The sequence below is a fragment of the Poecile atricapillus genome, chromosome 1 (genome assembly GCF_030490865.1).
Source record: "Poecile atricapillus isolate bPoeAtr1 chromosome 1, bPoeAtr1.hap1, whole genome shotgun sequence".
NCBI classification, from domain to species: domain Eukaryota; kingdom Metazoa; phylum Chordata; class Aves; order Passeriformes; family Paridae; genus Poecile; species Poecile atricapillus.
In genome coordinates this window covers 13,261,742-13,277,544 of record NC_081249.1, presented here as the reverse complement: position 1 = coordinate 13,277,544, position 15,803 = coordinate 13,261,742, and the positions used below count along the sequence as shown (strand labels likewise).

The window sequence follows — 15,803 nt, the reverse complement described above, 5'->3', positions numbered from 1 at the left end:
AATACTTATCAGGTAGCACAAATGTGTTCTGCATCTGTTTTTCTCTTAAGCACTTGCTTATCGTCTCCCAGGCCTTCCTTTTTCTCCAAACACACAAGTTGTGGTTATTAAGTGAAAGATGCTGACCAGGAGAACCTTATAAAAGTTTTAATTCCAGTTTTTTGCTTTTTATTTAAAGAACAAACCCAAAAACAAAGGGGAGGAAGATTTGATTCTCAGAGATAGTGCACTGAGTTTATCTATGGCTTAAAAGATGTTTAGTCTTTGGAGTATTAGTTTTATTTCTTTTTCAGCTTTTTAGGCATACTTGATGTTTTTGAAAACATCTTCTCTACTGATTCTGAGGCATACTCCCTGATTTCTCCAAGGCTTCTAGTTATAGGCTATGAGAATAACTTTTCTTGGAGATAGGACAGTACTTCTATTTCTATCACTTCAAGATTGAGAGACATGCTTATATATTTGAAAGATAACTTTTTACACTGTAGTTTCAAACCTGATGTGGAGGATGGTATTCCCTAATCTGGAATAGATTTTGCTGTATTCAGAGGAAAATTTCAGTGCTCTGGTTTTGAACCTTGACTGGATTCTAACTTGTCTGACTAAAAAAGGAAACCTTTGTTTATTGGTAATTAGTTTCAAGTATTTATTGTTCTTGTCATTTTATTTTTTCTAATGAAAGACTGATTATATTTTGCTGAATGTGTTAAACCTGTTCAGTTTGGGAAACAAAGCAAAGCTTTGCTGTCTAAATGTTTGTTCATTCCACTGGAACAAGTGTTGTTTTCTCTTAAGGAAAATATACTTGTCTACATGCATTTAAATATGGAATAACTTAAGACGTTCTGGTGTTATTAGGAAATAGTAAATGATGCTTGTCATATTCTTTCTTAATTAGAAGAGGTTTTACTTGTGGTTTGTGATACAGTTAGTTTTTGATACAGTTGCAGTCGTCTTAGTAGGCAAAGCTACTTTTGCATTTTATAAAGTACAAAATGTTCATCAAGCACAAATTTCTTTAATGCTTTGGAATAAAAAAGAATCATAAAAGTTAATGAGCCAAGATTTGTTTGAGTACCACATTCTTCAAGGGGTTTTAGATGCTGTTGATCTTGTTTCTTCATTAAATGAAACAGGGATCCCTGTTCCTTCATTTGTTTTAGGTGTTCAGTTTTGAACAAGTTAGAAAGAAAATAACTCCATGGGTGGGTTGTTGGCCCTGGTGCTTCTCTAGGAACTGTCCCTGTGTTTAGTTTCTTGGGAGAGTTAGGAGATGCCCGGCCTGTACCAACATTTTTCACAGCTAGTTATCACATGGACATTGTATTCCTGCTGCTTCTGGGAACACAGAACATTTCTAGGAAGTGGGTCAGAGCCAGATCAGTTACCTTCTATGCACTCAAGTGTTCAACTTCATTGTTCAGCACTCTGTTTCCAAGATTGTAGAATCCTTTCTAGCACAGAAGTTTTTGTGTGTATGTAGGTGGTTTTTTTTAGTTAGTTTCATTTTGTTGTTGTTTTGTTTTTTTGTTTTTGTTTGTGTTTTTTTACTTTTGTTCAGTGCTTTTAAGAATATGTTTTATTGTTTTTCTTTCATCCTAATACCAAAATAACCCTTTCCAAAATAGGCAAAATTTGCTTTAATATTGCATGGTTTGTGTAGAAAAATCAATTTACAACTTAATAAGAAAACAGTTCTGATTCTCCCATTCTCTTCAGCGAAGCTCACCACAAATACTTGAAATAGGAGTACTGTAGAATTTAAAGGATATAATTGTTTCTGGCACCAAGGAAACATTTTCTTCAAATTTTAATTTGATTTGCATCATCATCTGTGTTTTACTGTCGTGTTTGCGTTTCTTGTCAAAATGTGACAAAGGTACACATAATCCTTTTTGTATTGAGCACATTTCTGTTGCTGCCTTTTTTGTGTGTCTTCTATTGTTCATGTGGCAAAAAATTCTACCTTTTCTTGGCATGCAAACATAAGTCTCTGGATATTTGTGTACACTGCTTCAGCCCTTGGAACCATGCTCTCTTACATTTTGGTGCCTCCGTCCAATACTGCTGTTACATACAGAAGCTGTGAAAGTTCTCTTCCTGTCTGTCAGCTTTGCTGGGTGGAAACAGCTAATAATGAACAGTTGATTCCAGCATGTCTGAAGAAAAACAAAACCAAAACAACAGAGAAGGGAAGACATAGAAGGGCATTTTGGGGTGTATTTCTCGTGCTCTTAATGTTTCATAAGAGTGTGTATTTTGGAGAAATGGAACTTTGAATGTATTGTCTTAAGTACAGCAAATACTCAGTAAAAGCTCTTTGAAACAGACAAACTTGTTAACTACTTGAATCTGATCACTCAAACTTTTCTGAATCAAGTCCGTTGTCTGATAAAAAGACTGAATTGCAATTCTTCATTCTCTGTGGTAAACAAGGCCTTCATCTTTCTTTCACTCATGCTTAGGGCATGTGTGCCTTTTTGTCTAGCAATAGAAACCTTTTCTGAAAATCCTCCTTAATAAAATCTTTTTACAGCATCCTGTGACCATGTTCATCAGTGCTGAAGTCTACTTACAACAAAATCCTAGCAAAGCTAATGAATAGGTTACAAAAATACAGAGGTTCAGAAATACTTAGATTAGTGAGTGGTGTTACTGGAACACAGTTTTTCCAGCTCATTTATTCCTCTGTCCCATGGGAAGGAATAGCTAATATGAATTACTAAAGCAGGTGACAGAATTATTTTCTTGCTATATAATTGCAGAAGTAAATAAATGAGGTGGAAAAATATATTCAGGCCTACTCTAGATAACTACAGAGTTTTCAAAAATATTTTTTACAGGGCCTTAAGGCTGCGTGTTTTTCTCCTTGTGCAGAGTGAATGCAGAAAGAGTGGTGTGGTTCGGATTTTTTGGTTTTTTGGGTTTTTTTTTTTGTGTATGCTTCTGGTACAATGTTCTTGCAATGATTGTGCTCATTCTTTTCAGTCTGCTCTTAAGTTTTCCCTTGTGTTCCTTCATGTCTGTGACCTCTGGATTCTGCAGGAAATGTGTTTACAGGAGAAATTTTTGTATCAGCATATTAGTTTTGTATCCTGTCTCATTGGTTTTGAACTCTTGTATCTTAGCTTGTGTCCACAGAAGCATCCTCTCATCAGAAGGTACTCTCCAGAGGTTTTTAAATAAGGAATCTTTAAAAATACTTGATGTAACAAGTAATAGTAAAGCTGTTCTTCATTTATTTATTTATTTATTTATATTTATTTTATTTATGTATTTTTAATAATTTCCCGTCTTAAATCACAACCTCACGACTTAAATCACAACTTAAATAAACTTTAATAAAGTAATTAGTGAGTTGGGGTGGGATTAGAACAGGGAATTTTGTGTTTTGATGAGAGCTTGTCTGCAATTACAGTCTTCAAGTTTATATTGACTTGCAGTTCATGGGTGAGAGAATGTGTGTCGCTAGTCTTTCTTTCACAAGAAAAGAAGTTAAAAGAGTTTCACAGATGTTCACTGTACTGAGAAGCTCACAGGTTTTTAGAAGTATATGTTTGCTGGGGGAAGGGGGCATGGCTGTACAAATGGGTTGCCAGGCAATTAATTCTTCCTACTTGGAATAGGAGACAATCCGGCTCTCATAAGCAGTGCAGTATTATTTGCAAAAGAAAACTACCCAATGCCATTTTTCCTATTCTCTTCCTTCTTTCTTCTGTCTTCCCACCTCCCTTCTCCCTTCCTCTCGCTGTGCATTCCTGAGAAACTGCTCAGGATTGATATGATAGCAGAGCTGTCATTCTCTTTAACACAAAAAAAAGGAAAAAAAAGTCACTTTTATGCTAGGTATTTTAATAGAGTCCCATTAAGGATGTATTGCTGACTGAAATATTGGCATGAAGGGCTCTCACTGAGCAGAGCCCAGGAATTAAGAAGTCAGGAAATGGGCTGCTGCATTGCTAAAGAACCTTGTGTGACACAGTATCTCCTGATTGGGGGGATCATTACTGCTATTATGACTCGACTTGCGTAGGAATTTTAAATTTCATCTGAATGTCAGTAATAACCCTCTTAGCAAATTATCCTGAATAAAATCACGAAGGCATTTTATATAATAGGTGTTGAATTACTGGATAGATTTGCTAATTAAATACTCTTTGTTCTGCTGCAGTTGACATTACAGGGTAAGATCTTGAACAATTATTCTCAACAGCTGTACTTTGTTAAGGGAAAAATTAACTACAAAGTTTATTTTTTTTCTACACTTGAAATTGGCAGATTTTTGAAATGTGCTTGAAAAAATTCCATCATCCAATTGGTAATGAGAGGATAAATATGCAGGTGTTGCTGTGAAATCAGATAACTACTGACTGCCTTATTAATGAATTTAGCAATACTTTATAACCTTCTGTTTTGTAGCTGTTGGCACTTACAAATGATCTCCTGTCAGAATGGGTGGCACTAGCATATGCCAGTCGCTTGATGAAGCCAACTTGTCTGTGACCCTCTTGTTGTGATTACCTACACCCACTGCTGTCCTCAGGGACAATTGAGAAATGGTTGTTGCACAGCCAGACATTTTTTTAGTAGGGGCATTCCTTTTTTTTAAAAAAAGAGAAGATATCTTTTCATTATTTATAGAGTTATTTCAGAGAGTGAAGTAGAAAATGCCAGAGATTATCAAGGAAAATTGATAGGCCTTCCTTTCTTTTCAGTATAAACTCTTTATTTTAGTCTAATTTTTCAATTTTGTTTCAGGGACTCCTGTTTGCTTTTGGAGTACTAAAGGAGAGGTATAACCTTTCTCTGTAGGAGTTAGCTAATAAGTGATAGGAAGGGTTGTGAGGTGGTGAATATGTTGGAATTTTGACTGCTTTATATGAAATTTGATATCACGTACCAGTGATATGTCTAGAATAATTTCAAAACTCCATAGAAAGGTGGTGGGGTCAAATGGCTGAATCACTCACTGGGAGATGAATAGGAGTGGAATACCTTCTTTTTAAGCTTCCAATTAAAATGGAATTGTGTGTGTCTGATTCCAGTGACAGGTACAGCCTAGCAGGAATCTGCAGTTAAGGCTCACAGTTTTCCTGTTCTGTGAAGGAGACTGAGGACAGCTGAGCTTTCTGCAGTTTTGGACTTCAGCAGAGTTCAGGCATCACACTGTCTGACTGCCTAGTTTGCAGCACCAGTGGATGGTCTTTAAATCAACTGGATGTTTTGAACTTGACCCAGAGAGTGTAAATCCATAGATATCCATGTGTGCTTGAGGAATAACCCTGATAAGGACATGCATTGTGAGTTCAGCTGTGTCAAAGTTACATCATAGTTTGGAACTGAACCTGTCTTTAAGTGCCTTGAGGGGAATACAGCTTTCAGTGCATAATTGCAGACAAAAAAGTCATACTTGCACTGTGGTTGTGTAAAGGTTCTGAGCTACTAAAGAAACTTGCCACTAGTGTTAAAGAAATTACAGTGTTGTCATCCTGTTTGTGTGCTGTTGTGTAGAGGTGGAGATTTCACCTGTTCAAGAATTCCTTGCTGTGATAGCACAGTCAGCATCACAACAGTCAAGACCCATGGCTTCATTATAGACTCCTCTGCCTTATAAAAGTAATGAGATTTTCCTGAATATGAACTTATTCCCACTGAGCACAGACAGCTCTTGCCTGTTTGTCCCTTCTCTTTCCTCATCCCTGCTGATTTCTACTGCTCAGCTCCCTGTCGCTGGCTTCCTCACTACAAGTCTTAATTCTACTTTTTGGCAAATATGGCCAAGTAGTATTAAAATTTAACATGTGAAAAATAGTAAAAGTGAGATTGGGTCGCTGAATTTGATATAAGCTGTTGATAGTGTGTTGCCCGACTATCTTTAGAATTCCAAATTGTTTGGGTTCACCTAACAGACTCTGATCTATCATTGCTGTAACATGTGGTTCAGATCAATCCTCAAGAAAATTTAAAGTATAAATATATATGACTAGCAGGATTAGCTGAAGGAAAATCTGAGGTTTGTGCTGAGTGGCAATGGAAAGGACTGAAACCAGGGAAGTGGCAACTGGAGCTGTGTGCCAGAGCACCAGGATGTTGATTAGAAAGAAATGGGGAGTACAGTGGAACTGTGGCCAGGTGGCTGAAGGAATGGACCAGATGTTGGTTCTCATGCAGCTGTGCAGAATTCACCAAGCTCTTCCTGCTGCTGCAACTACACATGTTTTTCATTAAGCTCATTTGATTGTCCCTTTTCTGTGCTACAGCTGTACCTGTGGCTCCCGATGATGTGCCCTCCAACACCCTCCACTGTGCTGAGCACTATGAGAGGTGGAAGCAGGATCCTACTCACATGAGGTCTCCTTAGCTATTTCTCAGGTTCAGAGAGATGCTATTCAGAGCGTTTGGGCAACTTGGGATGCATTCTTGGTTGAGTATCAAACTTGGTTACACACAGTTTTGCCCATTGATTCAAGATCTGTGTCCTGTCTTTATCTCAGCTCTTTGTCCCGGTTCTGGTTTCCATAATGAGTTTGCTTTTTGATGACCCATTTTGAGATCATTACAAGGGTAATCAACGTTCTGACTAAGTCTAGTTAAGTGAACACCATCCAGGCTGGACTGAATAAGACAGGATGTTTTTGGGAAAAAATTCAATGACATCAAGAGATAAGATGATGGATATGAAGGTGACAACTGACCTAAATTACTGGAAGAGACTTAATTCTGGCACTTGCTGATTAGGTTGTATTTGAGCCATTTGATTCAGTGTTCTTTTTTTCCTAAGGTAGAATGTGTGCATGCATATGCAATTTTGAGATTTGTTTTAATCTTGTTTTAGGGGAGTTAATAATAGCATTAATACAAGGTCAAACAAGAATTTACTCCTGTAATAGAAGTATTGAGGTGACTGTGTGTTGCCAGGAGAGAGGTGGTTTGCTTTGTTTTGAAAGGTGAGAGCATTTGGAGTTAGCAACCTAATGGGTATGTTTGCATGTGTTAGCCTGTAATTATATCATATGCTAATCTTTGATTATTTTTTTTATTTCAGATTTTGATGCATACCAAGGAGATGGTGCAGAAGGTAATGCTGAGCATTTTCATTAAACAACAACACTTAAAGAGCACACCTGGTGAAATTTTTTTATTCTAGGAGAACTGTAACCCAAACAGTCCTGAAATCACTTCTTAGGATGCCTGGTTTACAAATGTAATCCTTCCTGATGGATTATAGCTTTTTTCTTTTCCTAACACAGATATGATCTGGACCCTGCTTGAAGCCTATGTGGGACTGTTTCAAGCAAATTAGCAACAGTGCTAATTAGAGTTTACTCATAGACCTGTTACACCATGTGTTCTAGTGGTTTATTATGGTTTATTTTTTGGCATCCTTTAAACTCTGTCATGGGGTGGTTTTTTGACTCTGTAGAGTTTAACATGGACATAGCCATGTTGTAGTTTTTACAGCTGCATTGATTTTCCACCACTGAAAATGTCAGGTTTTTGTGGTTTTTTCTTCAAATTAATATTATGCAATTAGATGCATCTGCCAATTTTTTTTGTTGTTGTGACATTTACCGGTGCTGGTAATTTTTTTTTCTGCCTTTTTTCTCGCTATGCCTTTCATATGCAGCTCAGGCTTTTTTATGTTCCTCAGTTTGTCTAGAATTTGCTCCATTATCCAGAGTATCATGAACGTATGGCTGGTGTTTGAATACAGTCTTCTCCAAGCTGGGCATTTAAGTTGTTACAAGAATCAAAATCACAAGTGATGTAAGGGGCAGAGTGTCAGTCAAAGAGAAGAGGTTCAATAAATGTTCGTGTTCATCCCTGGGTGTAATTGTTCTGTATTCAACCTGGGAAGATAAAACTTGTGGGTCATAGTAGCTAGATCCTTATCTGAAAGGAACATTCCCTAAAAGATCTGCTGCCCAGGGAAGGACAAACACAGGTTTTCTGTTAACTTAGCAGAAGTTAAAAGATGGGAGAGGGAAGATGGAAATTTGAAGCCATCTGCATAATCTGGACAGTGCTGTGGTATTCTCAGTTGCTGTCTTCCATTAGCCAATGCTTTCAGAGGTCTGTTTGAAATAGAGAATCTAAGTATTTTTTCTCTTTTTACCTCCAGTAGTATTGTGATGGCTGCAAATGGGATGGGATACCTGACTGGTATTACCTTTCAAACACTTTGGCTGACTGCCTTGTCATTGAATTTGTCCAGCAGTCTTGTGGAAGTGATCTTCTTGTGTCTTAGCAGTCCAAAGTTATTTCTGATCAGAGTTCCTTCTGTTTCTCAAGATCAGGCTTGTTCACTGTCTTATTTTTCTAGTATTCATTTAGTAAAATGTTACCTATTTGTATTATGTACATAACTGGACAGTGGTCTTTTTAACATATCAGTGACTGAAGTTTCTTTTTTTCCTCTTTAAATTCAAATAGGTTTTAATGAAATGTACAGACCCATCAGTAAAAATTTATTTTAAGTTTTCTTGCTAGTATATTTCTTAGTGTTTAAGGGATAGTATATAGAAAATGGTATTTTTGAACCTTGAAACTTTTGTGGGACTTGTAGAAGATGGAGTGGTTCTTTCTTGTTTTTTCAAAGCAATTTTTTTTGTTTAGATGAACCTTGAAGTGATTTATGGAGACACAGATTCAATTATGATAAACACTAACAGCACCAATTTGGATGAGGTCTTCAAGTTGGGGAATAAGGTAAGGAACTTTTTATTTTTGAAGATTTTGTACATAGGTCTGTGTTGTTGCTCTGAGTGGAGCAGATGGTATGAAGAGAGGATTTTGTGGCACAAGCAGAGAATATGCCATGAGAAAGAACTTCACAATACGTGGAACCTATGAAGTAATAAAATCTGAGTGCTCTTTTTTGGGTATAGCTATTCTGTGCATTTTTAAAAGTGATTAAATGAAACATTTCATTGCATAAGAAGAATTTTTTACTCATCCTAAGGTAGCAGGAGATTATCTCAATATTTGGTAAACCAAAATGTAAGATAAAATTTCTCCTCCATAATTACAGTTACAGCATGAACAGTTATGATTCTTTTTTTTCCCACAAGGGATGTCTCTCAGTTTAGTTTTGCTTATTTATGTAATTTGTATGACACTCATTATGTTACCAGATTTCTAGTGGTAAGCTCAAATATTAATTTCTATGGTATACCAGATACAGAAGAGATCTGACTGATTAGTAGCTGGCAGTCGATCATGTGGAAGTTTTGTGGCTCCCTGAAATTGTTGAAGAAAAGTGAGAAATTCAATTTTTAGGCATTTTTTTACAATGCTTCTACCTTCATGCTAGTGGGTATATTTAGAAGTAAATGCATTCAGGAGCAGAAAATGGGATAATATCTTGATGTCATAACTGAGTAGCAGGAGGGCTGCTGGCATAGTAGAAAGCAATCTTTCTTTTTTGTTTGCCACATATATGAAATTATATATAATCTTGTATGTGCAGTAGTGTATAAGAAAGTTTTTAATCTTACTCCAGTTGTGTGTGTGTGGTTTCATTCTGATTTAATTTTTGTCCCTGTGCTCCCATTTGGTGGCGAAACATTACAGAGGATAGTTAAATAATAACTTTTATGAAATCTAACAGAATAAGCATAATAGGTTAAATACTTCTGAATTAAAGTCAGATTTTCTGAGAGAATAGGTATGTGTTTGAACTTGTCAGCTGCTTAATGAGAGTAAAATCTTAAGCTTTTTTTTAATCCCTTGTACTTTTGTATTATGTATCAGTTGAGGTTTTTTTTTAATAGAAAAAAGGACAGAAAAATATGTTTTCATTAAAATTAAGTACAACATATAAAAACTGTAAAAGTGAATAAACTTATCTCTGTAAACCAGCACAATCAAACCTAGCATCAAAATTGCAGATGGTGTGGCTTTCAGCATTCTTTCTGTGGCAGAAAAAAGTGATTAATATCTGTCTCATTTCACATGTTTCTTGTTTGTCTGTTTGTTTATTCCTCAAGAAAGTGACAGTTTCTTTTTTTTGTAAACACTTTGATCATTTATATTTTCCTTGTTTTGAGTAATTCCTGTTAAAAAAATCAGGATAAAGAATTGTCTGTTTTGATGAGGAACACTCAAGAAATGTTTCTGCTCCACTGCATAATAATTTCTTTCCCAAAGTTTTATGTTCAGAGGTGAGAAATATTTACATTGCTTTCACTATGCTTTTTTTTAATGTAGACTGTATGGAAGGCAGATAGGTTTAATGCAAGCAACTAGAGTGAGAGCAGTTGGTTAGTGAGTGTACCCCTGTTCTGATGTGAAATGTGAGTTTATGGGTTATCTTCTACAATGAAACATTCTTCCAGAAGATTAATTTTGGTTTTTTATTGGAGAAAATTCTCTCACGTGCTTTCTGAATTCCCCTGTCTAATGTGTGTGTTCTCTCCCACCCTTAACCCTCCATTATTTATATCCATGCCCTATTTAGTCACTGCTTAGCAGAAGTTTTTTCTCATTTTCTGTGCGTCCTCGTGAATCAGATTTGCCAGTACATTCAGTACTGAACTGTTGCTGGGTTTTGAGCACTTGGCTAGTATGCTATAAAAAGCAAAAATTGAAAATTAAAATTGCAGAAAAATGTTCAGAGGAATTGTTTGTTTTAAGAAAGAAAATATGAACCTTGTAGCAAAATGGTTTTTGCCTCATGATGTCCTTCAAAACTTAGAAATGTACAGGGGATATCAAAGTAATGGTAATTCGTGCAATAGGAAAAACAGAGATCTAAGTGAGAAAAACTAAGCACACACATATGTGTATACATAAATGGAAAGTTTGTAAGGAAAGTTTTGGTTAAAATGGTAATTTGAGTTCAAAGCTAGATAGGAAACGAGTGAGATGTGCTGAAGGTCCTGTTCCTGGTGAGGGTATCTGTTAGATGGCAAAAGAACTTGAATCCATATCAAACTTCAGTGAGACATGAGAAAAGGGTAGTTCATAGCTGGTGGTAACAGCATAAGTAAGAGTGATTATGGATAGTGAAAATCAATGGAGAAAGTAAATTGTAGAGGAAAGAAAGTAAAGAGTAGAGCATGAGGACAGAACAGGACACCTGGCATATGCAGCTACTGTGTTGAAGAATGTAAAGTAAAAACATATGAAGAAAGAAAAAAGCAAGTGTGAAACTGTTAGCCAAGCCAGTAGGTGGGTAAATGTACTGGAAACAAGTTTGTTTTTGAAGCTTCATGCTGTTTCGAGCTGTTGCACTTCTGTCCCCTTGGAATAAGGGTAAGAGATGCTTGGTACTATATTAGGACAATGTATCAGTGCCATGTGAAGCTTTTGTGTATGGATAAAATATAGCCTGTGTGTAGAAAAACAGCACCTTTTCCTCTGAAGGAAATCAAGCTGTAGAAAAGGTAGGTATATTGTGGGGAGGGGTAAAAGAAACTTGCCTGATTTTCCTGAACATGCACACACAGAGCTCTGGTCTACAGTCATAGTTCTCTCCTCCCTGGTTTAGGGTGAGAGTGGGAAGAAAGAAAGGTACCTTTGCAAGATAGCTTTTCTGTAAGGCTACTTGCATTTTCTAAGTGACCATCTCTTGTCTTTGCCTAGTAAGTAGGTCCCTGCTGTGAAATCCCTTGTTTGCTTCATTTATGTGAGAGGTTAGTTGGACTAGAACTAGTTGGTTTACTAGAACTAGCTGTTCTAGTAAAATGAGCTGGAGTCAGTTATCTCCAAGGTCACTTCAATCCCATGTTTCTCTGCCTTGCTTAATTTTGTTAAGGAGTTAGATGTACCAAGCTGTAGATAATGAAAAAGTCAATGGGTGGACCTTAATTTCAGCAGTAGCTCATAGTTACTAGTGTGTAACAATTAATGATATTTGACCAGTCTTTTAAAATGTGTAATGCAAATACACAGTGTGTAATGTAACTTGTTTTAAAACTTAAGAACAGTGCATTTAGATAGGGAACTTGAATCTGTCCATAGTTAAATTATTGCATTTGGTTTTATTTTTGGTGCATTTGCAGATCAAAAGTGAAGTGAACAAACTGTACAAATTGTTGGAAATTGATATTGATGGAATTTTTAAGTCCTTGCTATTGTTAAAGAAGAAGAAATACGCTGCTCTGACTGTGGAACCAACAGGAGATGGGAAATATGTAACTAAACAAGAACTAAAAGGGCTGGATATAGTCCGGAGAGACTGGTGTGATCTTGCTAAACAGACTGGAAAGTAAGTTTCTTTGTGGAATTGTCTTTTTTACTCTGTTTTAAACAGTGCATAATTCATAAACATTTGATACTGCGTTTCTTGAAGATCACAGATTGGTAACTAACATCGCTGTTAGGACTTTGCTGATTTTTGTAGGAGATGATAAACGTTACCTTCTGGCATTGATAACAGGATACCTGTGCAAATCCTAATGTCCCCTGATTTCACTATCTGGTTTTGCATCTGCTGTGAAGCTGTGCTTTTGATTTGTCACAGTGTTGTAAATGCCATTCAATAAACCAGAGCTGAAATCTTGTGAAGATGGTAGATGCTGTCAGCATTTGGAGTTGTAGGTTCTAGGTCAGTTGTTTTATTTTAGATGGGTAAAGAAGCTGGTGGTCAGCACTTTCAGCTCCCTCAAAAAAAACTGGAAGTGCTCTGGGTGCAGCCTAAGGAGGTGATCCCTTTCCCCAAGACTGCTTCTCTTTCCTTTTGCCATGAGACTCCTTTGATAGATGCTTCATTATGATAGATACTGGATTGGCTATTAATTGTCATTGCACAGGGCATTTGAATGCTTTAGTTCAGTAGAAGTAATACATTTAGCACCATAGAAAGAAAATTAGAGAGAGTGGAGAGGTGGTCATCTGGGTGCTGACTCATTGTATAATGCCTCTTGAAAACTTAAACAGCTCATGGTCCAAATGTATCCAAAAATGAATACTTTTCACATCTGTAAAAATACACCACACACTTGCTTACTGTTCTTAAGACTTGCATTTTCTAAGAAAAGATGCATCATAATAGAAGCAAATTTTTCCAAGTTAGGAATGTATTAGTAATTAAAGCTATACAAATGTTGGAGAGTGTTCTTTAGTGACTAACTCTTCTGCAGCTGGCAGATCTTCCAACCACATTTTGCAGCAATAGGCAAGACTTTGCTTACTTGGTATGTTCTCCTCTACCCCATCTTAAGATACCTGCGATGGAATAATAAGTGGAAAAATGATATGGCAGCAGAAAATAGTTGCACTCAACCATTCCAAATCACTATTTAAGATTAGAACTATTTGCAATAATTTGCTTTTAGTAAAATAAGTAAATAAATAAAACACAACATAAAATATACTGGCAGATTTCTATAAATTTTTCATTAGACTTCATTCTCAGGCTCTTTAGTGCCTAGAGAAAATCTGAAGATTGGGAAGATGGGGAAGAGAAGATTGTGTCTGTTGTAATGGTTTTGCATGTGCCAAGCTTTTCTTAATTTTTATACTGTTTTTGCAGCTATGTAATTGGCCAGATTCTTTCTGATCAGCCCCGAGACATAATTGTGGAAAATATTCAAAAGCGACTTATAGAAATTGGAGAAAATGTGGTCAGTGGTCAGATCCCAGCAAATCAGTTTGAAATAAACAAGGTGAGTGATCTTGCAGCTCTGTTCTGTCTCAGAAAAACTTTACTGTTGCTGACTATATTGACTGCTGACAAAAATATTTTTAATCCTTATGATGCTGTGAAATAACAGGAGTTTTACTAGGTACTGAATAGTTCAGGCCTTGCTGTGAAGATCCTACAGTATGAGGGAAAAAAAGCCCTACTGGAGCTCGAGACTCCAGAATAACAACTTAATGTCTTGTCCCATCCTGCTGTTTACCAGGCTCATTCTGCACTTTGAGAATGACATGATGCTTTCAGGAGTTTCCACCTAAGCTGTTACTTTATATTTCAGGCTTGAAATGTATAAACTGAAGAATGCAATGGAAAAGAATCAAATACTCTGTTTTCTAGAAAACCCTCATAGCATTTCCCTAGAAATCTCTGTATAAAAAAGCCAATAGTCATTTTGAGACCTCATCCAAGACTTTCCTGCAACAAGAAGTAAAACACTCATCTTTGTCTACAGCAGTTTTAGCAATAGCATTGTGGTTTTGGGGATTTTTTTGTGAATCCTCAATGATAAAACCTGTATTTTCAGCTTCAGAGACTCCCCTTTCCTGTTGGGGGGGTGTTTCACCAGTGAATTGGGTATTACATGCCCCTCTTAATGCTTCTAAAAGAAGACATCTATCAGCTGTCCATCCCAAGTCTGTTTCTTTTGCCAACTGGACATCTGTCTGCTCTGTAAGACTGTGTTAATCAGTTAAGGAATGTGTTCAGGTTGTTATATGAGTGTAGAGAAATCACTGAATTTTATGGTTAACTTAAAAAAAGAATGTTCTGATGCAAATCTTCTAAGAGCACTTTGTCCCAGTAAGAGATATATATAGTAAAATGTTCACTTTCAATTCCTAAAGTTCCTCTGTTGTATTACTTCAGAAAGAAATATATTTAACTATTAAGTCAAGTGTAGAGTTTTTTCTAAGAATTGGGGTGACAGTAAATACTTAAATGTACCATTTTATTTTATTTAAATTAAGAACTCATTGTGGAGTCTCAGTAGTATGAGATGCACGGAAATATTTAAATTCAGTTGTATTCTCTTGCTACAGAGCTTGTTAGATACACTTAGCTACACAATATTCAGATTTACCGTATGACCTTAATGGAACAGGAATAAGAGGGTAATATCTAGCTCTATTTTTGTATTTAGTATAATATTGTCATCTTCACTTTAGTTTAATTTTAAAACGGTTGCATTATGATCATAACGCTAATGCATTTTTCAGATGGTAATTGTGAAAACATCCTTTTGTTTAATTAATAGTAACATTTATAAAATTTGAAGGACTGGTACCTAGGGCTTAACATATGGCAAATAGGTTTGTTACAGTTTTTTTATCTTACTTTGTGTTTCAGATGCACTTGTGAATAGTAGAAGGGCTGCTATGTAATCTTGTATCTGAAAGTTCTGAGTTGCCCATCACTGAAGTAATAGATTTTTCTCATAGCTGTGTTTCTGTTTTACCCTTTGATATTTTAGGCATTGACAAAAGATCCCCAGGATTATCCTGACAAAAAAGCCTTGCCACATGTGCATGTTGCCATGTGGATAAATTCTCATGGAGGCCGAAAGGTGAAGGCAGGAGACACAGTGTCATATATCATTTGTCAGGTAAAAATGTCTTTCTTTATAGCTAAATACTAGGTATTGTTTTGAGATATGACAAAGAAAACCAGCTCAGATCCTGGGAAAATATGTTTTGACATTTGTTTTTGGTGAGGTAGTCTTATATTTTAAAATTGTCCATTTTCTGCACTAAATTTAGTTTTATAGAGCATTGTGATCAACTCAGCAACTATTTCCGTATAGTGACTGGTAAAATCTACCTGAATTAATTCATGTTTGGAACTAGAACTTACTTTAAAGAATATGCCTAGTCTTTCTTTTAAGCAGAAAAAAATTCTGGTGGAGAAGAACCTTTCATTCATGGGAAGATAATTGTTGTTGTTGGTTAAATAGTGTCATTGTTATTTCCAGTCTCACCCTGTCGTCTCTTCAGTTCATGGTCATTGGATCGGGCAGTACCTCTGATGTATAGATTGGGAAATTTGAGCCACTTTCTGGTTCAGGTGTTTATCCTATAAATGCTTATCACTATTTCACAAATATATACTCCACTTTGGTTCTGTAAATTAAAAAAAAAAAGTGTAGGTTGAGTTAGATGGACCA

The 15,803-nt window shown here is 36.2% G+C and overlaps 1 protein-coding gene across 2 annotated transcripts in view; it reads left to right on the top strand.

Moving 5' to 3' along the window:
• The window catches only part of POLA1 (DNA polymerase alpha 1, catalytic subunit), a 185,875-nt gene that overhangs the window by 58,966 nt on the left and 111,106 nt on the right, over positions 1 to 15,803 (top strand). For both annotated transcript variants that reach the window (XM_058854715.1, XM_058854724.1), the window contains exons 27-31: positions 7,046 to 7,078; positions 8,617 to 8,709; positions 12,006 to 12,211; positions 13,478 to 13,610; positions 15,114 to 15,245. In XM_058854715.1, coding sequence (XP_058710698.1) covers positions 7,046 to 7,078; positions 8,617 to 8,709; positions 12,006 to 12,211; positions 13,478 to 13,610; positions 15,114 to 15,245 — 597 coding nt within the window. The remainder of the gene's footprint in view (positions 1 to 7,045; positions 7,079 to 8,616; positions 8,710 to 12,005; positions 12,212 to 13,477; positions 13,611 to 15,113; positions 15,246 to 15,803) is intronic.